Raw genomic sequence first — 23,435 nt, 5'->3', positions numbered from 1 at the left:
GTCTGCACTAACGTAAGTGCGGCAGAGAGGCAGCCTGGTGTAGCGGTTAGAGTGCTGGAGTACCACTGGGGAAGCCCGTGTTCCCTGGAGAGTTCTCTTTCAGCCTCACCTCCCTCGCAGGATTGATGTGAGGCTTGCCTAGCGCCAGTAGTGCTTTCTTCAGAAGGATCGTCTCAGTCGAGGAAGCCACGGCCTTCAGTTTGCAAGAGCTGAGCGAGGCTATTAATGAGGGGAGGTTTTGGAGGATATTAATGTATAGACTTGCTATGAGTTGGGGAAGGATCGTTAATAATTTGAATGTTTGGTTGGTTTATCTCGGTATCCTGAGGGATGGAGCAAGGAAAGACAAAGAATTCACACATAGACACTGGACCACACAAAAGGGCTGGGTGAGGTACTGGAGACCAGGTGGCCTCTGAATAGCCTTTAGAAATGCAGATGTTTTACCTGGTGGAACGGCCATTGTTTCATATGCATATCTTCCTGGGCAGGGGAGAAGACTGGAGGTTTGCTCTGAGGGTTGCCTGGTTGCCTCCTGAATACGAAATCCCTTTTTGCAGAGTGCTTGCAGGGCTGACTCTGTGGCTCAAGCCGAGAGTGCTTGACTTTGGGGGACTTTGGTTCAGGCCAGTAGTGGGGCGCTCCTGCCATTGGGGCTACCCGAGAGTAACACTGGCACTGGGACCTTCTGCACACCAAGCAGAGGCTCTGCCACTGATCCACAGCTTTTTAAAAGTAGCCTTCTCCCATTTTATGGATAGCTTTAATGCTGTTTATGTCCGGTGGCTCGTTTTCCAATTGCTGTTTTTTGTCTCGTCGTGTTTCAACGGGAAGCCGCCTTGCGCAGGAATCAGAAAAAGCGGCACAAAAATCCTAAGTAAATAACAAACCCATATATGTCTCCCCCGAGCTCCTTGGAGGAAGAGCCGGCTGACAATGTGGCCAGTCAAGGGTTTATTAAGAGGCTCATCTAGGCTTAGTACAGACTCCAGCATTGCCCTGTGGTTTCAAATCAGCTAGAAAGTGAATGTCACAGTCTGGGAGAGACACGAAGGATTGCAGCTGATAAGGTCCGGCTGTAGTGCTTCTGTCCTGCTCTGTTATTGCAAATTCTCCTTGTGTAACTGTCTCTTAATCTTCCCGTTGGTGCCGTTTCCTTCAACGACATGTGATGAACGTGTGCTGTTCTCCCCTCCTTTAAAGAACTTGCTGAAAGTCATCTATGTGGAAAACAACACCCAGCATTTGCAAGATTCAACCAACGTCCCGGACCGAGGTGAGAACGTGGGATACCTGGACGTGAAGTCTGGCGTCCGTGTCCTGCAGGTCAGCCCCGACGGCCGGCACCTGGCTTCCGGTGACAGAGCTGGAAACCTGAGGTGGGTCTTCCGTCGTACCTTTTCCTTTGGCCGCCTCTTTCTTTGACGGTGGGTCCAGTTGTGCCTTAGATCAAGAGCTCCCAAATGCAGTCATTGCTAACAGAATGCCTGGCTTAGTTGCTCGAATGCTGGTTCTGGCTCCTGAGGCTGGGAGCGGCATCTCCGTTCGCTCCGCTGAGACATTTAGGGCCACCTGATCCTGCACCAAAACCCTTGGGACTGATGTGTCCGCATGGGTCCTTGCCTTTGGTTTTACAAACCAAACTAGCTTTCAGGGAATGCCAGTTTGGTGTAGTGGTGTAGTGTAGAGAGCCAGTTTGGTGCAGTGGTTAGGAGGGCGGACTCTAATCTGGGAGAACCAGGTTTGATTCTCCGCGCCTCCACATGCAGCCGCTGGTGTGACCTTGGGTCAGTCACAAGTTCTCTCAGAGCTGTTCTCTCAAGAGCAGTCCTCGAAAGAGCTCTCTCAGCCCCACCTGCCTCAGAGGGTGTCTGTTGTGGGGAGGGGAAGGGAGAGGAGATTGTAAACCGCTCTGAGGCTCCTTCAGGTAGAGAAGGGTGGGTTATAAATCCAATCTCCTTCTAGATAGGAACTCTTGGTCTGGGGCAAGGGATGCTCTGTAGTCTTGGTGCTTCGGGGGGGCAACAGTGGGAGGGCTCCTAGTGTCCTGGCCCCACTGCTGGACCTCCTGATGGCACCTGGTGCTTTTGGCCACTGTGTGACACAGAGTGTTGGACTAGATGGGCCATTGGCCTGATCCAACATTGGCTTCTCTTGTGTTATTATATGGAGCAGAGGTCCATCAGTGGCTCTTAGCCACAAGGTCTAAATAGGAACTCTCAGTCTGGGGCACGTGATGCTCTGTATTCTTGGTGCTTGGGGGGGGGGCAACGGTGGGAGGGCTTCTGGAGTTCTGGCCCCACTGCTGGACCTCCTTATGGCCCCTGGTATTTTTGGCCACTGTGTGACAGAGTGCTGGACTGGATGGGCCACTGGCCTGAGCCAACATTTGGCTTCTCTTAGGTTCTTATGCATAAACATACGGAGCAGAGGTCCATCAGGGACCATTAGCCACAAGGCGTAGATAGGAACTCTCGGTCTGGGGCAAGGGATGCTCTGTATTCTTGGTGCTTGGGAGGGGGCAACAGCGGGAGGGCTTCTGGAGTCCTGGCCCCACTGCTGGACCTCTCGATGGCCCCTGGTATTTCTGGCCACTGTGTGACACAGAGTGTTGGACTAGATGGGCCATTGGCCTGATCCAACATTGGCCTCTCTTATGTTCTCATGTTCTCCTCCTCCTCCTCCTCCTCCTTCTTTTAACAGCGGGTGATTGATTTCAAAAGGAATATAAGTTGTGTGTTAATTAATTAACTCATTAGCGACATAAGTAAGCGATTCAGTGACTTCCGAAGGAAATACAAGTTCAGCGTGTCCGTTTGGTCTTTACAGGATACATGAGCTCAACTGCATGGAGGAGGTGATGAAAATCGAAGCCCACGACTCAGAAGTTCTGTGCTTGGAGTATTCCAAACCGGAAACGGGTAAAATGTCACCTAATCTGTGCGTCTGAACACACAAATACACGAAGCTCCCTTATACTCAGTCAGCCCATCAGGCCATCAAGCCGCAGTGGTTTTTACTGAGAGAGTTTGTTTGTTTCCAATTAATCACTGGATTATTTTGACTCCTGACAATGTTCTCGCCCCGCTTTGGATGGTCCAGGCTAGCTAGATCTTGTCAGATCTTTGAGGTTTAAGCAGGATCATCCCTGTTTAGTACTTGGATGGGAGACCACCCAGGAAGTCCAAGGTGGCTACGCAGAGCCAGGGAGTGGCAAACCACCCGTGGACGAGGCTCAGCCACTGAGCCACAGTCCCTCTTTACAGTTCTCCAGGGTCTCAGGCGGAGGTCTTTCCCATCACTTCCTGCCTGGTCCTTTGTAACTGGAGATGCTGGGGATTGAACCAGGGACCTTCTGCATGCCAAGCAGAGGCTCTGCCGCTGAGCCACAGCCCCTCTTTACAGCTCTCCAGGGGCTCTTTCCCATCACCTGGTCCTTTTCAACTGGAGATGCTGGGGATTGAACCTGGGACCTTCCGCACGCCAAGCAGAAGAACTATAAACTGGAGCAGACCTTGGCTGACCACTCATCAGTGCCACTGCCACTGAGCCACAGTCCCTCTTTACAGCTCTCCAGGGTCTCAGGCGGAGGTCTCTCCCATCACCTGCTACCCGATCCTTTTGAACGGAAGATGCCGGGGATTGAACCTGGGACCTTCTGCATGCCAAGCTGAGGCTCTGCCACTCAGCTCTCCATGGTCTCAGGCTGAGGCCTTTCCCATCACCTCCTGCCTGGTCCTTTTCAGTGGAGAAGCCGGGGATTGAACCTGGGACCTCCTGCATGCCAACCAGAGGCCCTGCCACTGAGCCACAGCCCCTCTTTACAGCACTCCAGGGTCTCAGGTGGAGGTCTTTCTCATCACCTGAACCTGGGACCTCCTGCATGCCAAGCAGAGGCTCTGCCGCTGAGTCACGGCCCCTTCCTTACAGCACATTTGTACTACTGACTTCAGACAAGTCGATGGGATGGACAGGGGAAGAGCTTCTTGCTCTCAGCTGACCCTGGGAACCATTCCTGTTGTGAAATTGCTTCTGGCTCCTTTGAGCCAAGTGTGCCACTCAAGTATCCTTTTTGCTCTTTGTAGGGACGCCCCTTCTGGCCTCGGCAAGCAGAGACCGGCTGATCCACGTGCTAAATGTGGAGAAGAACTATAAACTGGAGCAGACCTTGGCTGACCACTCATCAGCCATTACTGCTGTGAAATTTGCTGGTAAGTTTCCTGAACCTCTGCATCAATGGTCTGCGGTCTCCCGAGGGCCTCCTTTCTTTTGTTAAATCTTGGGGTTCAAAAGCAGGCATAACAAGAATAATTCATTTTTTAGAAAAAGATAAGATAATAGAAAAGAGCAAATTAGAACAAAAAATACAACATAAAGTACATTGGTATAAATATCTGCAAATAAAACATTTATTGGAATCACCCCAATTGAAGCAGACAAGAAAAAGACAAATGACACAGTTTGAATTATTGCTTAATGAAGCAAAAGAGCAAAACCCAGGTTTAATTACTATCTTATACCAAATACTAAATAAAGCAGATGAAGAGGAGAAAACACTTTATCAGAAACAATGGTCTAGAGATTTAGACCTTGAACTAATAGAGGAAGATTGGGACACAATCTGGAATGCTCCTAGTCAAACATCAAAAATTTTCACAGTTAAATGGCAAGCATTTAAAATACTGGTTAGATGGCAAGTCACACCTACATTACGACACAGATTAAACCCAGAACGCTCCCCAAGATGCATTAAACAATGTGGCCAACTAGCAGACTACTTACACTGTTGGTGGTCGTGTCAAATGATGCAAAAATATTGGAAAGGAATAATTAAGGAGATTAAAGAAATGATATCTGTACAAATACCTTCACAACTGGAAGTGGTATTGTTGGAAATATGGAACACAAACCAGATGACATCAAGACAAAGGGAAATAGTTTGGTTATTGTTAACAATAGCAAAATCATGGATAGCAATAGAATGGAGAGGGGTAAAACCTCCCACAGTGCAACAATGGCTTATAACGATATGGGACTGCTTTATTTTGAGTAAACTGTCATTTAATTTGTATAAAAACTCTGTTACACAATAGGAGAAAAAAGGGATATCAGTTTGGTTTCCAATTATAAGTTACTTAATGGAAAAAGAAATTCTGCCCAAGGAACACTCTGTATCATAATATGATTTTCTTTTAAACAAGTTTATAGTAAATTGTTTGTTGTATACGTTGGTTATGTTGTAAAACAAAAATTATAAATAAAAAACCAAAATCTTGGGGTTCTGGGAAGGCTTCGTTTCCTTCCTCTGAGCACGAAAGCCGCCGCACGCTTGACGGAGTTTTGCACGCAACGGTGCCAGGCAGAAGGGCCGGGCCCCTTTGAAATACCACCAGTTTCAGTCTGAACCAAGCACATCTTTCCCTTCCTGTGCTCTTGGGCATTTTTGTTTTGACTTGCACAGGAGACGCTGTGTCAGTCATGCCCAGCGCAGGTCCGGGAGCCGGCACTGGTGGATTTCAGGGGTCCTTCTGCCACTGGCGATTTCCCTCAGTCTTTCTTTTCCTACAGGAGATGGCGGCATTCAGATGATCAGCTGCGGAGCCGACAAAAGCATCTATTTCCGCAGCGCGCAAAAGGTAAACTGGAACTGCTTGCCGTCTTTGACCAAGAGCCCATTACTGACAAAATGGACCACACTTTGTATCTGCTGCAGATCCAATCTGCTTGTGCCCGGGTGGGTTTGCGAGAAACAGTTTACACTCAGAGGTGTCAGACTCATTTGTTACGAGGGCCAGGGGTCATTTCCTGCAGGAGGTCCGGCAGTAAAGAGTCCAGGGGGTGGGCACATGCAACAAGCCACACCCCCTGCTCCCAGCAGCCCTCAGTCAGAGCAAGAAGCAGCCAGGTAAGCTGCAGAGCCCCCCCTGGCCCCCCGGTCCAAAACAGTCCAGTGGCACCTTTAAGACCAAGTTTTATTCAGGTACAAGCTCTCCCTCCTCTGCGAGGACAGATCTGCACGTCCCCCCCCCCAAAAGCTAGCAATCCAAAACAGTCCAGCGGAGCCTGAGCGGTGGGTGTTGCCTTCTGACACACTTCCGGTGATGTCAGGGGGTGTGGCATATGCAAATAAGGTATGCTAATGAGTTATGCTAATGAGCTCCTGCACCTCTTTTTCTATGAAATGACCCCTGACGAGGGCTGTATCTCACATAAATGTTGTTTCATTGGGCTGGGCCACATGTACCATAAAATGATATTAACTCTATAAAGGATGCCAGCAAACCCAATTAACAGTCTTATTTTTTACTCAAAATACAAATGGATTCCTAGCAGTGAAAGCAATTGATTTACTGGGGGACCCACAAAAGCCCCAATAAATGTATTTAATCATACACAAGACTAGGTTTTCTCCCAAGAGATACTATAAAAGGAAGAGTAGCTTGCATTTCCATCCATAACCAGTTGCTTGTGGGCCGGGTAAGCACCCTGGACAGGCCAACTCCGGCCCCCGGGCCTCATGTTCGACACCCCCGGTTTACAGCATGGGGACCAAATCCCGGCGCCACTTCAGAGCATCGTGTGCTTTGCCCTCAGGTCGCCGACGGTGTCCATTTTGTTAGAACCCACCACATTGCGGAGAAAACAACCTTGTATGACATGGATATCGATATAACCCAGAGATACGTCGCCGTGGCCTGTCAAGACAGAAACGTCAGGTGACCCAGTCTGCGATCTTTGCCTCCTCATGACATAGGCTTCGGCGGATGCTCAGTAGCCGCGTGCCGGGGGACAGTGGGGATTCCAAACCGTCCACAAAATCTTGGAAACCTTTCCAGCTTTTTTTTTTTTTTTAACAAAAACCCCCAACAACAGCATTTTGCCTGTCTGTCCTCTTCTGCCTGAGACACCCAAGCTTGTGTGCCTTTTGCCTCGCCCCTGTCGCTGTGCGGGTGTTCCCACATCTATCCTCCTTCCTCAGTTCTTAATTACGGAGGTAAAACTTTAGGCCCAATCTCCAGGGAACGTCTCCATCCGTTAGCCAGAAAACAACAGCACTGTAGTAAATCATGCAGGACTGAAGGCTGGAGGCGAATCCAAAACTAATAGATACGCGAGGCTCCGGGAGTGGACTTCGAACCAGCTGCCACCATCTCCCGTGTCTTCCCACAGGCGTCCCCGGGAACTTCTCCCATCCAGTGCTCCTTAAGAGGAATGGGAAATGTGTAGGAGCGTTCTTTGCAGGATACGTTATCTGGATACTGTGCCCAGCCCCGGTACAGTCTGGTCTTGTGGTTAGGAGCGCGGACTCTAATCTGGGAGAACCGGGTTTGATTCCCGACTTCACATGCAGCTGCCGGTGTGACCTTGGGTCAGTCATAAGTTCTCTCAGACCTGTTCTCTCAGGAGCAGTCCTCGAGAGAGCTCTCTCAGCCCCGCCTACCTCACAGGGTGTCTGTTGTGGGGAGGGGAAGGGAAAGGAGTTTGTGAGCCGCTCTGAGACTCCTTAGGGTAATGAAGGGTGGGGTATAAATCCAATCTCCTCTCCTCTACGTGCAGCTGCTGGTATGACCTTGGGTCAGCCGCAAGTTCTCTCAGAGCTGTTCTCTCACAAGCAGTCCTCGAGAGCTCTCTCAGCACCCCACCTACCTCCCAGGGTGTCTGTTGTGGGGAGGGGGAAGGGAAAGGAGTTTGTCAGCCGCTATGAGACTCCTTCGGGGCAGTGAAGGGTGGGGTATAAATCCAACCTCTTCCTCTTCTTTTTACATTTATGTGATTTAACCACAGGCACCTAGCTGTCGACATTTAATCTCCATTTCCTTGATCATAAGATGATTGTCTGTGCACGGGAATTGCTGTCTGTTGCCCTTTCCAAAAGCGGTAGACGCAGGGGCATAAAAGCAGCAATGCCAGCGAGCAGGTCTTCAGGTGAATCGAGCCAACGGGCCTCCCCGCACCAGAGTTCACTGACTTCTCCCATTTCCTCCAGGGTCTACAACACAGGCAGCGGGAAGCAGAAGTGCTGTTACAAAGGCTCACAAAGTGATGACGGATCGCTGCTGAAGGTGAATACGTAACTGTCAGGGTGGCTGAAACCACAAATGTTGAAAAATGCCCCCCCCCAGGGTGCTCTCTGAGCCCACTGCGGCTCACACCTCGCTCAGCTTCACAGAGAAAGAGGGAGAGGGGTTCCGTTCCCGCAAAACAGCGCTGGGAGTGCCAAGCCGCCGAGGTGATTACGCCAAGACAGAGCATTCTGAGAGCGTATCAGTGCCTTTGCGTTCTTCTTCCCGATCGTTCAGCTTGCCGCTTGAATGAAGGGGGCGGGGCCTCTTGTTTCCTTCCCTTGCAGGTCCAGTTGGATCCTTCCGGGACATTCCTGGCCACCAGCTGCTCCGACAAAAGCATTTCCGTTATTGACTTCCACTCTGGTGACTGCGTTGCTAAGATGTTTGGGCATTCAGGTGGGTCTGGCAGCACTGCTATTCCCCCCCCCCCCCCACATATCTCCCTTTATCTCCTCTTGGTCATAAGAATATAAGAGAAGCCAATGTCGGATCAGGCCAATGGCCCATCCAGTCCAACACTCTGTCACACAGCGGCCAAAGGTAGCAGGTGCCACCAGGAGGTCCAGCAGTGGGGCCAGGACAAAAGAAGCCCTCCCACTGTTGACCCCACCACCCAAGCACCAAGAAGACAGAGCATCACTTGCCCCAGAGCCCCTATCTATACCTTGTGGCTGACAGACACTGATGGACCTCTGCTCCATATGCTTATCTAATTCCCACTTATAAGAACATAAGAGAAGCCAGTGTTGGATCAGGCCAGTGGCCCATCCAGTCCAACACTGTGTCACCCAGTGGCCAGAAATACCAGGTGCCATCAGGAGGTCCCCCAGTGGGGCCAGGACATTAGAATCCCTCCCACTGTTGACCCCCCCCCCCCAAGCACCAAGAATACAGAGCATCTCTTGCCCCAGACCAAGAGTTCCTACCTATACCTTGTGGCTGACAGACACTGATGGATCTCTGCTCCATATGCTTATCTAATTCCCACTTATAAGAACATAAGAGACGCCAATGTTGGATCAGGCCAATGGCCCATCCAGTCCAGCACTCTGTCACACAGTGGCCAAAAATACCAGGTGCTATTGGAAGGTCCACCAGTGGGGCCAGGACACTGGAAGCCCTCCCACTGTTGACCCCACCACCCAAGAAGACAGAGCATCACTTGCCCCAGAGCCCCTATCTATATCTTGTGGCTGACAGACACTGATGGACCTCTGCTCCATATGCTTATCTAATTCCCACTTATAAGAACATAAGAGAAGCCAGTGTTGGATCAGGCCAGTGGCCCATCCAGTCCAGCACTGTGTCTGTCACCCAGTGGCCAGAAATACCAGGTGTTGATTGCTGCCTCCTGTACAATGTCATAAACCTCCATCCATACTTCTTCAGGCACTCTGTCTATCAAATCTAGTCAAACCTATTGTTCACCTCCACTGTATATTCATCAGTGATATGCTCTGGGTCAAACCTGAATGGCCTAGTGGTTTAAGAACATAAGAACATAAGAGACGCCAATGTTGGATCAGGCCAAAGGCCCATCCAGTCCAACACTCTGTGTCACACAGTGGCCAGAAATACCAGTGCCATCAGGAGGTCCAGCAGTGGGGCCAGGACATTAGAAGCCCTCCCACTGTTGACCCCCCCCCCAAGCACCAAGAAGACAGAGCATCACTTGCCCCAGAGCCCCTAGCTATACCTTGTGGCTAATAGCCACTGATGGACCTCTGCTCCATATGCTTATCTAATTCCCTTTTGAAGCCGTCCATGCTTGTAGCACCCACCACTTCCTGTGGCAGTGAATTCCATGTGTTAATCACTCTTTGGGTGAAGAAGTACTTCCTTTTATCCGTTCTAACCCGACCGCTCAGCAATTTCATGGAGTGCCCACGGGTTCTTGTATTGTGAGAAAGGGAGAAAAGTACCTCTTTCTTTACCTGCTCTTTCCCATGCATAATCTTATAAACCTCGATCATGTCACCCCTCAGTCGTCTTTTCTCCAAGCTAAAGAGCCCTAAGCGCTTTAACCTTTCCTCATAGGGAAAGTGTTCCAACCCTTTTATCATTCGAGTTGCCCTTTTCTGCACTTTTTCCAAAGCTATAATATCCTTTTTAAGGTGTGGTGACCAGAATTGCACACAGTATTCCAAATGAGGTCGCACCATTGATTTATATAGGGGCATTATGATGCTGGCTGATTTGTTTTCAATACCCTTCCTAATAATCCCCAGCATAGCGTTGGCCTTCTTTATTGCAGTCACACACTGTCTCGGCATTTTCAGTGAGTTATCTACTGCGACTCCAAGATCTCTCTCTTGGTCAGTCTCTGCCAGTTGAGACCCCATCAATGTGTATTTATATTTAGGATTTTTGGCTCCAATGTGCATCACCTTGCACTTGGCCACATTGAACCCCATTTGCCACGTTGACGCCCACTCGCCCATCCTCAACAGATCCCCTTTGGAGTGCATCACAATTCTCCCTGGTTCTCACCCCCCTGAACAGCTTCGCCTGTGAAATCTCATGCTTATGGGGTGAATTCCCCCCCCAAATAATGTGGTGAGCAGCAAGGAACCAAATCAGGAAAGCCTGGGCCACCCAGATCGGGGCCTGGGCTCGTGTGTCGACGTTGCCAGGTCAGCGAGCACGAGCGCCTGTTAACCCTGCTCCTAAAAGCCTGCCTGTCTCCTTTTTGCATTCCAGAGGTGGTTACGGGGATGAAGTTCACCTACGACTGCAAACACTTGATCACCGTTTCGGGAGACAGGTGGGCCACTGGAGCGCCAGGAGAGGGTGGCGGGGCCTCTAAACCGCAGCGGGGCAGCGTGGGAATGACCGGCTTGGATGTCCTTTGGAAGAAATCTCTGCCGTTTAGCTGGCCCCACGGGGAAGAGTCCCGGGGGGGGGGAGTGTCTCCCGGTGGGGCTTTGGAGAACGTGCAATGCCTTTGGATCCCTGGGCAGAGAAGAGCAACAGAGGGTTGGATCCGGGGGATCCACGGGTCGCGGCCCTCTGCTGCTGTTCGCCTGATGGAAGCCAGGAAGCGCTATGCTCTCAAGGGAAGCGCCACCACTGGCAAACGGCCTCTGCGGGATGCCTCAGAGAAGGTTGACGTTTTCGTCCTCCTGAGCCATGTTCTTCCCTCCCTCCCCTCGCCCAGCTGCATCTTTATATGGCACCTCAGCCCGGAAATCACCGCCAGCATGAAACAACACTTGATGGAACTAGATCAAGTCCAGCGGCAGAAGAAAGCCAGAGAACAGGCGTGGTCTCCACAGGTCAGGTACTGGACCAGAACTGCCACTCGTTGCCCGAGGGGGCGACGACTTCCTCCCTTACGCTGGGGGGGAGGGGCGACTTAACAACTGTAGTCACGTGACACGAGGGACCTATCTGACCTCCTGCAGGCAGGAAACCTACATCACCACGCCGAGCGGAAGGACTTCTTGTGGGGCTGAGCTCCCAGCCGACTCCGACACTGAGGACGAGGGAGAGGAGAAAGAAACATCCCTCCAGACTCCCAGCAAAGAGGACTCGGATACAGGTACGGGGGCACCGTTGATCCCCCAGGCCACTGGGAAGGGGGGACGGGAGCAGGCCCAAGAAGGGAGGCCAGCTGGGCTTTGGAGAGAACACTAAATACAACAGGACCACGGAGATACTAAGTACAATCACAAAAACAAAATACACCGTGGAGAGAACGGATTGCTCAAGGTCAAATACCACTAAAGTGTTACTTAAAGGCAGGGGTCATTTCCTGCAGGAGCGCACAGGAGTGGAGCTCCGGCAGTAAAGAGCCCAGGGGGCGGGCACATGCAACAAGCCCCACCCCCTGCTCCCAGCAGCCTTCAGTCAGAGCAAGAAGCAGCCAGGTAAGTTGCAGAGCCCTCCCCCGGTCCAAAACAGTCCAGTGGCACCTTTAAGACCAAGTTTTATTCAGGTACAAGCTCTCCCTCCTCTGTGAGGACAGATCTTCACGTCCCCCCCCAAATAGCTAGCAATCCAAAACAGTCCAGTGGAGCTTGAGTGGCGGGTGTTGCCTTCTGACACACTTCTGGTGACATCAGGGGTGTGTGGCATATGCAAGTGAGTTATGCTAATGAGCTCCGGCACCTCTTTTTCTACAAAATGACCCCTGCTTAAAGGCATACGTCACAAACATAATAAATGAGAAAATCATGCATGGAGATCAAACTGCAAATCTTTTAGTATGATCCGCATGTGCTTATTGCTTATTAAAGCACAAAAGCTATGAAACGAATACGCAAGTATAAAGAAGCCTTCCTAAAGCAAGACCAGTAAATGGGCTATATACAGTCCTTGAAAACACTGGATTCTTCTTTGCTGTTTCTTAGTTTCCAAACTTTCCTGTCTGCAGGGATTGACTGACATATCCGTTCATCCACACAGCATTCATTCCAAAACCCCTCCCCCTCTCTGTCACTCACCAATCATCTCACTTGCCTGAGTTCAGCATCCTAGTCTGCCATACATCCATACAAACCACTTTTAAAGACACACACACAGTAAAACATGGAATCGTTACATATGGTAACGAGCCCTTGTGGGAGTATGATAAGGCTGGGTTATGCTCTGCTTAAGATCCTTTCCCTTTATTAAAAAAAAGCGAGAATTAAATGTGAAAAATGGGTTTCCTTGTTCCTGTCTGCTGATGTCTCTTACTGGGTGATTTTTTGAACATGGCTTTCAAATCGCGCTCCCCCCCCCCCCCATTTAAGATGCCTCCACGTGGCCGAGGAGGAGACACTTGAGGTATTGGGCAGGCCAGACTGGTTGGGGTTCACATCCTTAGGCTGGCCTGCGGGGGAACGCTCCGGCTGCTCTTTAGCTTCTGTTTATGCACTTGGGATTTCCCCCCCACACACACACACACCTTCTGGACTTAGCCGTGATTAAGCCGGACGTCGGTGCCACTGTTACCCAGGATCGAGGCTAATCGGGTTTCCTTTTAAACTCTGCCGTCAGACCAACCGGGTGTCACTTCAGTCCCGCTGCAAGGTACAGTGTGTAGTTTTCCGGGGTTCAAAGAAGACAGGGCACAAGTCTGCAGGAACTGACTGAAGCCTCTCGGCTTCCCAGCGTTTATTTATAAGTTTCTAGTTCCCCCCCCCTCCCTCACGTAAGGGAAAGTTACAAGCATTCAAGCATCCTTTTGGAATGTGTTTTCTAACAGCCGCTCTCCCTTATCATTCCCGTCTCTGCTGATGGCGTCATTAAGCAGTAAACAGATTCCATCTCGGGCTCTCAGTACGTATATACATTTGGGTTCACTGTGCCTACGTGTCATCCCTTTTATTGTTTTAATGTGAAAATCCGTTTGCCAAGGTAGCTTCTCACGATGAACTCAGCACATCAGCAGATGTTTCTGCCTTGTGCAATTAATTACCCTGATACCTGGGTTCCCAATTTCCAGGAGAACAGTGGAGCAGTAAATGCCTATCCGGGTCTGCCACGCTGATATTCCTTCACTGCCCCCACAACAGTGGAAGTCTAAGGAGATAAGACAGGGTATAAATCTTTTAAATAAGGGCGGGGGACGCAAGACTGTGCGGTCCAGGAGGGAGGGAATGCTGGTCGCTGGGCCCGCAGTGGTTAAAACAGCTGGGACGCACCCGTTCAGGTCGTGCTCCGATTCTTCAAAGCTGGCAGCAGTGGGTGGGCCGACCGGGAAGAGCGCGAGCTGAAATCTAGATCCGGAAGAGAGGAAAGCGCCAGAGGGGGTTAGCCCCCGGAGTGCAAAAAATAAGCAGACTCCGAGCTCTCTGAGAGGATGCGAATACGCTTGTAGTCAAATCCTTGCAGAGGATGCCTTCCACCTTAGACGCCGCTTGTCATCCTTAGAATCATAGAATGTTGGAAGGGGCCTTGCAGGTCATCCAGTCCAACTGCCCGCACTCTGCAGGAGCAGAGCTGAAAGAGAGTCCTGCAACATCCCCGAAAGACGGTCGTCCAGCCTCCGCTTGGAAACGTCCAGCGAAGGAGCATCCACCCCCTTCCGAGGCAGTCTGTTCCACTGCTCAACCACTCTTATAGTTAGGAAGTTTCTCCTGATCTTTAGCCGGTATCGTCTCCCTTGAAATTTCCACCCATTAGGTCTAGTCTTGCAATCCGGAGCAAGAGAGAATAGATCTGCTCCATCTTCTACATGACAGCCCTTCAAATATTTGAGGACTGCAGTCATGTCCCCTCCAAGCCGTCTCCTTCCCAGGCTAAACATACCCGAATCTTTCAGCCTTTCCTTATCAGAATCATAGAATGTTAGAGTTGGAAGGGACCTTGCAGGTCATCTAGTCCAACTCCCTGCACTCTGCAGGAGCGTAGCTGAAAGATAGCCCTACAACATACCCGAAAGACGGTCGTCCAGCCTCCGCTTGAAAACGTCCAGCAAAGGAGCCTCCACCAGCTCCCGAGGCCGACTGTTCCACTGCTCAACCACTCTCACAGTTAGGAAGTTTCTCCTGATATTTAGCCGGTATCGACTCCCTTCTTCTTTCTTCTTGGTTTTTTTTTTTTAAATCCCAAGTAGCTGAGACCCAGGACGTTTGTCTTCTCTCTCTCTCTCTCTCTCTCTAGCTCGGTGAGGTCGATAATTCAGAAAGCGCGGTCTCAGCCTCCAGGGCGTGTTACCAGCCGCAAGGGCGATGGGCGGAGCGCGCCGACCAGGAGCCCATCAAAACCATGCTGGACGCGGACCTTAATTATTTCACCCCCATTAAGAACGACAGCCTGAGCGACATCGAGCTGGAGCCCCGGAACCTGGATCAGCTGCTCTTGCAGGTGAGGAGCGTCGGCTTACGTGGTTCGGTAATTATTTTGGCGAGCCCGAGAACCAGACCAGGAGTCCTTTTAGAGCCCAGAGACGGAGTCCCAAGGCTCACTGACGGGAAGCCTCACAGGCAGTTTTCAACACTGGGATCCACCAATGGAGCATAGTATTTAGTGGATTAATTGATTGGCATGTCTTGGACGCCTGTCCGGCGGTCCTCGTTTCCAGGCTCCAAGCGCCTGCGTTTCCTGCCCTCTGTCCTCGAGTCCCGTCAGCGTCCTGCAGGCAACGTATGTGAAGTCATGTCATTCTCAGAGAAAAGAATGGCCTCCTTTCGCTCTCTTACAGACAGAGAGCTCCCCTGGCAACGTAATGGAGGACTTCAAAGCGCCAGATCTGACTCCCGGAGATGAGACCACTCGAGAGCTGGAGTCCCTCCGGGCTGACAGAAGCAACCTGTCTGTCCAGACGAGCAGCGATCGTGCTGAGGCAGAGAGGTTAGTCCTTGCCGAACAGTCCGGGGCTTCAGCCTCAAGCACCCAGACGCAGGTTCAATTGAGCCTGGCGGGTCTTTCGGGCAAGTAAACCTGTTTTAAGGCTGACCGCAGGGGGCCCAGACGAAGGGGAGCCTTTTCGACAGAGGAGCTATTGCTGGCGCCGCAGTTGATTGGCACAAGCAGGGGTCATTTCCTACAGGAGCGCAGCTCTGGCAGTAAAGAGCCCAGGGGGCGGGCACATGCAACAAGCCCCGCCCCCTGCTCCCAGCAGCCCTCAGTCAGAGCAAGAAACAGCCAGGTAAGTTGCAGAGCCGGCCCCCCGGCCCAAAACAGTCCGGTGGCACCTTTAAGACCAAGTTTTGTTCAGGTACAAGCTCTCCCTCCTCTGCGAGGACAGATCTGCACGTCCCCCCCCCCCAAGCTAGCAATCCAAAAGAGTCCAGTGGAGCCCGAGCGGTGGGTGTTGCCTTCTGACACACTTCCAGTGATGTCAGGGGGTGTGGCATATTGAAATAAGTTATGCTAATGAGTTATGCTAATGAGCTCCTGCACCTCTTTTTCTACGAAATGACCCCAAGACCCATAAACATCGGGAGCTAGACTGAGCGCACATGTCACTCCCATTCTACGGTCACTCAACTGGCTACCCATCCAGTTATCGGGCTTCACTTAAGGTGTTCAGAAGCGTGCTAGATGCCCACAGAACAATAACAAAAGAGACTAGATTAAAGCCATAACGTAATTTAGTGTCTGGTAATAACTGCTCAACCACTCTCACAGTTAGGAAGTTTCTCCTGATATTTAGCCGGTATCGATTCCCTTGTCATTTCCACCCATTAGATCTAGTCTTGCAATCCGGAGCAAGAGAGAATAGATCTGCTCTACCTTCTACATGACAGCCCTTCAGATACTCGAAGACTGCGATCGTGTCCCCTCTAAGCCTTCTCTTTCCCAGGCTAAACAGACCCAACTTTTTCAGCCTTTCCTCATAAGACTTGGATTCCAACCCTCTCACCATCCTGGTTGCCCTCTTCTGGACACACTCGAGCTTGTCAGCATCCTTCCTAAAATGTGGTGCCCAAAACTGGACACAGTCCTCCAGGTGGGGCCTGACCATAGCAGAATAGAGTGGACTGACCACCTCCTGTGATCTGGACACAAGGCTTCTGTGAATGCATCTTAAGACTGCATTCGCTTTCTTCACATTGCACTGCTTGTCAAAACACAACAAGCAACTAAAATCAGCCAGCACTCACTGTTAAAATGCCGTAGTCTTAGTCCTGTCCTCCCTAAAATGACGGAAGCCCTTCAAGCTATTTCTCCCCCCACCCTTTATCCTGCCGGGAGCATTGTGACAGGCTGCCGAGCCTTCTCCCCAGTCCGGCTGTGGATTAAGATAGTCTACCCGATGAAAAGCAGCCCTTCCCGTCGCAACTGACAAGGTCAGGCCTCCCCCTCTACCCGTCACTTAGTTCTTCGGGGTTTCGGTTTTGCGGGCGAGCTGGTCTCTCCCTTACAACCGCCACGACAGCTTTGCTCACCTGGGCAAATTCCTCTGCAGGCACCAGCCTGCAAGCAGGCAAAGTCGACAACTGCCCGTACACACGCCTTCTCTGTGGTAGCCCCACCCCTGTTATTCAAGAGGGCTTTCTGTGCAGGTCACAGAGTTGCACCACACTAAATGATTCACTGAGACAAATGACATGGGGCCGTGGTATATGCTACTGTGTCTCGCTTGCCGAAACGAGGATCCGATTTTGTGATGTTTGTATCATTTAACGTGACACGTTAACACTTTGGCTTTGCTTCTGTTCTGTTTTTAGACCTCTGGTTGGTTCTACAACCCTAATTCTATTGAATCCCAGAATCCCAGAGTTGGAAGGGGGTCCTACAGGCCATCTAGTCCAACCCCCTGCTGATCTGATCTAATTTATGACAGCAAGAGCCAGTAAAACAATACAATTCTGATAGAAGAAAGATTAAAACAGGGATAACACGGGGATAGTATAAAAACATTAACAAGAGAACATTAATAAAATTAGTAAAATAAAATAATATTGATAAGAGAATCCTACAATTTTTTTCCAGCTAAAATAAGTTTACGTTTCCTAATAGCTAAGCCACAAAATTTGGCCACAGCGTAAGTCACTGAGCTCTGAACGTCTTCTAAGAGGAATTTATGAAGGACTTCTGGCCTAAAGTCAAGATAAGGCTGCAGAGGGCTAACTCTAGACAGAAGGGGGTAGTATAAGATGGTCTCGTTCCTCCTGATGGAACCTGCATAACAGGAGGACATGAGTAAGTGATTCCACCATGTTAGCCATGCACGGGCATCTATGTTCATGCATTGGAACGCGAGTGAATTTACCTTGGAGTACAGTGGAAGGGAGCGCCTCAAAACGGGCTCTGGAAAAGGCCCATCTGTAGGTCTCATCGGTAATGTTAACTAAATAAGGGACAGCAGTGAAATTAGGCCAAGATTTTATATTTCTGAAGTTCTTGGCTAGCGAGGCTTCTTCATTTGTGATTCAATATCACGAAGCCTCTTTGCGACAGCTGTTCTTGCCCTGTGTAGGCTTCCATAGAAGGGATCTCCTGGGAACAGGCCAATCTGATTTAATTTATTAAGGATTTGTGTGGACCAGGCGGGGTGAGGGTCCGAGGCTAAAAGGCAAGGGGTTAAACCCTTTGGGTTGTAATGAATTTTTAGCCAGAGCGTTATAGCCTGCTCCCAGACCTTTGCTTCGACTCTGAGTAGCCCGGCCTCTTGCCTAAGTGTTCCATTAGAAGTGCTTCTAGGAGCGCCAAACAGAGATCTAAGAAATACAGATTGAACCCCCCCCCCTGCTCAGTGCAGGATCAGCCTAGAGCATCCCTGACAAAGTGTTTGTCCAGCCGCTGCTTGAAGACTGATAGTGAGGGGGGGCTCACCACCTCCCCCGGCAGCCGATTCCACTGCTGAACAACTCTGACTGTGGGAAAGTTCTTCCTAATATCCAGCCGATCCCTCCCCACCCTTAATTTCAACCCCGCGTTGTTTATCGAATGCCCCACCCCGTTGATGGTATCGACTCACTCGGTGTCGTCCGCCTTGAGTTCAAGTGAGAAAGGCCGGACTGTAGGTGATGTAATAAATAAGCAAACCGAACCATTTTATTGCCTTTGGCCACCGAATCTCGGGGCCTTGCGTTCCATAAGCTTGAGCCGGCAAATGAATTAACACTTTTCCAGCCAGCTACTCACACGTCATCTCTTCTCTGAAAGGAGGCCCAGGGGGGACCTGCGTCTTGAGCTGACTCTTCAGACGGAAGCCGCGAACACGCAAGAGAAGCAGGCGGATAAAATGTACTCGGCCATTTCCTTGGATTCAGAGGCATCTCTGTTTGGCCAGCCACAGGAGGGTAAGGTTCTGAAGGATGCCTTGCCAGCCCCGGGGCATTCTGTCCACCTGTGGGTTCCTGCACAAGCCCACCTGTGACCAAAGAACAGGCAGCACCAGGAGTTTGTCGGATGCTGGCTCGATTAACCGAAGCACATTTGCCCGAGTCTTCTATGCCAGAGAAGGGTCAATTTGTATGCCAATGGCCAATAAAGCTCTTGGAGGGGAATCTATTGGCAGAGTCATCCCCGAACCCTCATAAAAGTGATCCTGCTAGTTAAACTGTAGGAATGGGAATGGTTTTCTCCCCAGAGAACCGTGAATGAAGGACCCAGCTAAAAGCACTGGACTGTGCTGAATGAATCGGCGACCTGGCAGTGTGAATAAATACAGAATTGCATGTAAGACTGTGGTCCTTTCCGCATCTGCCCGCCACTCCACATTTTCTCAGTCTTTGAGTCGAGGCAATTTAAGTCCACGGCGAAGCAGCCTCCAAATAACCCCAGAGCAACAACAGGCTGAAAGCGGGCTGACCTCTGAAGGGAGGGAATGTAATGCAGAATTGGGAGGGGGGGAGAGAGATGGAATTAAAAGAAGGTTGAATTTGACTTGAGTGCAGAATTGCACGGAGGACCACCGTGGTGAACATGGATTAAAAGGAGAGTGCAGGGAATAAAAAGAAGGCTGGACTCGATTTTAGTGCAGAATGGGGGTAAACAACCCGGAATAAAAAGAAGGCTGGACTCGATTTTAGTGCAGAATGGGGGGAAACAATCTGGAATAAAAAGAAGGCTGGACTCGATTTTAGTGCAGAATGGGGGTGGGTGGGGGCTGGATTAAAAAGAAGGTTGAATTTGGTTTTAGTGCAGAATTGCTTGGAGGACACCGCAGTGAACATGGATTGAAAGGAGAGTGCGGGAAGGTCCTGTGTAACATGTCACAACGAACAACAAATACAGACATGGCACACACGATATGAATAGGCTCATAGAGTGAGAGATGTGTTGTAGACCTGCTGAAGATCAGGTCCGAATATAATTCAACAGGGACTGTGACTCTGACTCACACAGGCCCCCAATGCGTTTTGCGGGAGAACTTCTTCAGATATCCATGCTCAGGTCAACGCCTTGTTGAGAGAGAGCAGATCACATAATAAACAGCCGCCTGCTGAAAAGCTGTGTCTCATTATGCGCAGGCACAATGCAGCTGTGTAACGGCATGTCTCACACGCCACACTAAATGAGACAAAAAACACCCCCAAAGTCTGAATCCAGCGGGCACCTTTCAGACCAACAAAGTTTGATTCTGGGTAGAAGCTTCCACGTGCACGCACACCTCTTCAGAGACCCAGAATTTTTTTTCCCCTCAGTGTATTTTTATTTTCAAGTATATAAAGCGGGGGGTGGGGGGGAGAAAAAAACATACATACATAAACACACACCTCTTCAGAGACCCAGAATTTTTTTCCCCCTCAGTGTATTTTTATTTCAATTATATAAAGCAGGGGGGGGGGAGAGAGAAAAACATACATAAACAAACCTAAAAGGGAGGTTCTGGCTATATCGTTTTAACCATTATTTTTGATATCTTCTTATAATTCTAGAAATTATTTTTTCCCCCAGCATACAATTACTTTTTATTAATACTTACATCTATGATTTTTAGGCCCTTGATTCTTCTTGTTTCGGTCAGAGGTCCAGGAATTTTAGTTATTGTTTTCTTCTGTCCAATCGTAAACTCTCGGCCAAGTGTTTTCAAAGCCTTCTTCATTATTTCCTCTTAATATCATTGGCTATAACTTCTTCTTTTATAGGTACTTCCATTCTTCTCCGATATTTCGCATACAACATCCTTGCTGCTGTTAGGATATGTATAGTAAGATAAAAGTCTTGTCTTTTATAGTTTTCTGGAATTATATTCAACAACAACAGTTCTGGTATATAAGGGACAGTAGTTTTCAATATTTTTTGTAAGAGTTCCTGATCAGATACCCAGAATTAAACTTTGTTGGTCTAAAAGGTGCCAGTTTGGTTTAGTGGTTAAGTGCACGGACTCTAATCTGGGAGAACCGGGTTTGACTCCCCACTCCTCCACTCGCAGCTGCTGGATGACCTTGGGCAAGCCATAGTTCTGATAAGAGCTGTCCTTGAAAAAAGAGCAGTTTCTGTCAGAGCTTTCTCAGCCCTGCCTACCTCACAGGGTGTCTGCTGTGGGGAGGGGGAAGGGAAAGGAGATTGTAAGCCGCTCTGAGACTCCTTTGGTTAGTGAAGGGCGGGGTATAAACCCAATCTCTTCTTCTTTTACCTCACAGGCTGTCTGTTGTGGGGAGGGGGAAGGGAAAGGAGATTGTAAGCAGCTCTGAGACACCTTTGGTTAGTGAACCAATCCAATCCTCTTCTAGAAGTTCAGTGCTTTTATCTGGGTCTTTTTTTCTGGGGCCATTTTGGTTTTCCGGAGGGGCCTTTCCCTTGTTTTTCTGGCGATGTTTTCCCCTGTCAGCCTAAACGCAGGTGTTCAGTAGCAGAAAGGGAAGTGAGGAGAGGGGAAGAGACGTGCAAGGGGTTGTGGAATAGGCCGAGCAGCACTGGTAGGACCAGAACCCAGCACCTGGCCCAGCAGCCCCTGGAGCCAGGGGCATTCTGCGCTAATCCCTGAGCTGCTTTCTCTTTTCTTGGCTTCAGACCAGGAGTCTCTGGTTTCTGAAGTGGAAGCAGAGCTGACCGACCTGGATGAGAAAACCGGCTCTTTGCCCCAAACCCCGGAGCAAGAGAAATTCCTCAAGCACCATTTTGAGACGCTGGCTGACGCTCACAGTGAAGGTACCTCCCCCTGCACCCGGGCTGCGGAAGCCTCCGGCGGCCTCCGGCAAACTCCGCGCCTCCCCAGGTCTGAAGGCCAGCAGCCCAGCTGCCTCCCACCCGCCCCCTCCTGCTCCAGACAGCTGTCTTCTGTCTTCTTCTCCAACACAGAAAAGTTTGACGGCACCCTCCAGGACCTGAAGCCACCCGAGGATGAAGCCGAGGAGGCCGCCCCGTTCCACAACCCTCGCCTGAGCATTTCTGCCCGGTTTCTTTCACGCTGCGGGTCAGGGAGTGCGCCGGTTGTTGTTGTTTGTTTGTTTGTTTTTTAAAAAAAGAATTAATCAGTAGATGATGTAAAGTAGTAGAGAGGCAGTGTGGTGTAGTGGTTAGGAGCAATGCTCCCTCTGCGCCGTGGAGCCTTGTGAGCAAAAATTCTACCTTGTGAGCAACTAGCGTTAAAGTCATGAGCCGAGCAGTTTGGCTGCTGCAGAAATTACTTTGCTTCGGAGCCCTCCTTCCTGAGCCAAGACAAAGATGTGTGAGCCGGAGGCTAAAAGACTGTGAGCTAGCTCACACTCACTCAGCTTAGGGGGAGCACTGGTTAGGAGTGTCAGAATAGTATCTGGGGGGCCCGGGTTCGAATCCCCACTTGTGCCGTGGAAGGTCCCTGAGTGACCTTGGGCCAGCCGTGCACTCTCAGACTGGCCTACCTCACCGGGCTGTTGTGAGGATAAAATGGAGGAGAGGGGAATGACGTGAGCAGCATTGGGGAGAGAGGACAGGTACCGATGAATTAAATAAAGTAACCTGAAAATCCGTGTCAACATTGTGCTCGTTTTAACACAGGTTTCCCAGGATGCGTCAGCCTGCACAGTCCGCTTGGGTTGTTCCAGACCAGGCTAAGGAAGAGAGTCCGTTGCCCAGAGAGCCCAAGACGGCCAAGGCAGGTTGAGCCCTTGCAGCGCTGTAGCTCGAGGAGAGGCCCGCCCCTGGGGGAGTGGCAGCGACTTCAAGGTGGAAACCACCTGCTGACCACAAGCCCTGCGGGGCAAGGGCCTTGCCTGCTTTTCTGACGCTCGGGGCAGGTGCCGCATTGGGCAGCCAGGCTCAGAAGAGCCACAGGTGGCGTATCAGGGAGCCCGCCCCCCTGGCTCCCGCCCCACTGAGCAAGTCTCGCCGATCTGTTGAGTCCCGAATGGACAAACGGGTTGGGCTCTTCTGTGCCACCGCCCCGGGCACAGGGCAGACCCCGGAGAGCTGCTGCCGTTGGGGCGGGCTGCCCCACAGTCTGACTTGGCGCGCGGCAGCCTGCTCGCGTCTTCTCGAGGATTCCAGAAAGCCTCTCCCGTGAAGTTGGGTAGAGGGAGAGGCCCGTCTGCCTTATACACTGAAGGTATGCGAACGGCTTAACTGCTCCCCGCACGGACCTCTGGGGATTGCAGTTTTTTGTGAAAGGTCCTCGTCACAGGTCCCTGGCAGCTCCGTAGAGCGCCGGAGCGCCTGAATGTGCCCTCGCGGGAACGAGTTTGCATTTTGTAAAAAGGCGGAGAATGTTCTCCTCAAAATATTAACGTAGAAGCCAGACCTCTTCCGGTTTGCTTCATAACTTGTGAAATAATCAGTTTCAGAAGCCTTCCCAGGGACTTCTGGTGGAGTTGGAAGAGAAGCCGGATACTAAAGGGTGCACTACTTCAGGTAAGAAGCTTGCTTAGGGGTTAGTGGTTTGTGCCGTGTTGCATAAGGAGAAACCGCGATCTCTGAAGCACCAGCTGGTTATCCAAAGAGAGGACCGACTAGATCCTGCCTCTTACTTCTGCCCTGTAGCTGAACGGCCACTCCTGGCTCTTCCAGGGTCCCTCTGGGGCTGTAAGGATGCAGAGGCTTCCATTTCTGCCTGTCACGTGCCTG

General features: G+C 50.6%; 1 protein-coding gene across 1 annotated transcript in view; it reads left to right on the top strand.

The window, feature by feature from the left end:
* Positions 1 to 22,479, top strand: part of WDR62 (WD repeat domain 62) — a 40,094-nt gene extending 17,615 nt beyond the window's left edge. The window contains exons 10-27 of the mRNA XM_015426659.1: positions 1 to 12; positions 1,204 to 1,379; positions 2,830 to 2,921; positions 4,086 to 4,211; positions 5,569 to 5,636; positions 6,595 to 6,716; positions 7,988 to 8,063; positions 8,351 to 8,462; positions 10,767 to 10,830; positions 11,224 to 11,346; positions 11,471 to 11,607; positions 13,009 to 13,082; positions 14,658 to 14,861; positions 15,199 to 15,347; positions 18,612 to 18,748; positions 21,408 to 21,545; positions 21,696 to 21,810; positions 22,374 to 22,479. The exon at positions 1 to 12 is cut by the window's left edge and continues 126 nt beyond it. Of these exons, the coding sequence (XP_015282145.1) occupies positions 1 to 12; positions 1,204 to 1,379; positions 2,830 to 2,921; positions 4,086 to 4,211; positions 5,569 to 5,636; positions 6,595 to 6,716; positions 7,988 to 8,063; positions 8,351 to 8,462; positions 10,767 to 10,830; positions 11,224 to 11,346; positions 11,471 to 11,607; positions 13,009 to 13,082; positions 14,658 to 14,861; positions 15,199 to 15,347; positions 18,612 to 18,748; positions 21,408 to 21,545; positions 21,696 to 21,810; positions 22,374 to 22,479 (2,031 nt within the window). The remainder of the gene's footprint in view (positions 13 to 1,203; positions 1,380 to 2,829; positions 2,922 to 4,085; positions 4,212 to 5,568; positions 5,637 to 6,594; positions 6,717 to 7,987; positions 8,064 to 8,350; positions 8,463 to 10,766; positions 10,831 to 11,223; positions 11,347 to 11,470; positions 11,608 to 13,008; positions 13,083 to 14,657; positions 14,862 to 15,198; positions 15,348 to 18,611; positions 18,749 to 21,407; positions 21,546 to 21,695; positions 21,811 to 22,373) is intronic.
* Positions 22,480 to 23,435: the final 956 nt, after the last annotated feature.

Source organism: Gekko japonicus, unplaced genomic scaffold (genome assembly GCF_001447785.1).
Source record: "Gekko japonicus isolate JY-2015 unplaced genomic scaffold, Gekko_japonicus_V1.1 scaffold2140, whole genome shotgun sequence".
Lineage (NCBI taxonomy): Eukaryota > Metazoa > Chordata > Lepidosauria > Squamata > Gekkonidae > Gekko > Gekko japonicus.
This window is presented reverse-complemented; position numbering and strand designations above follow the sequence as displayed.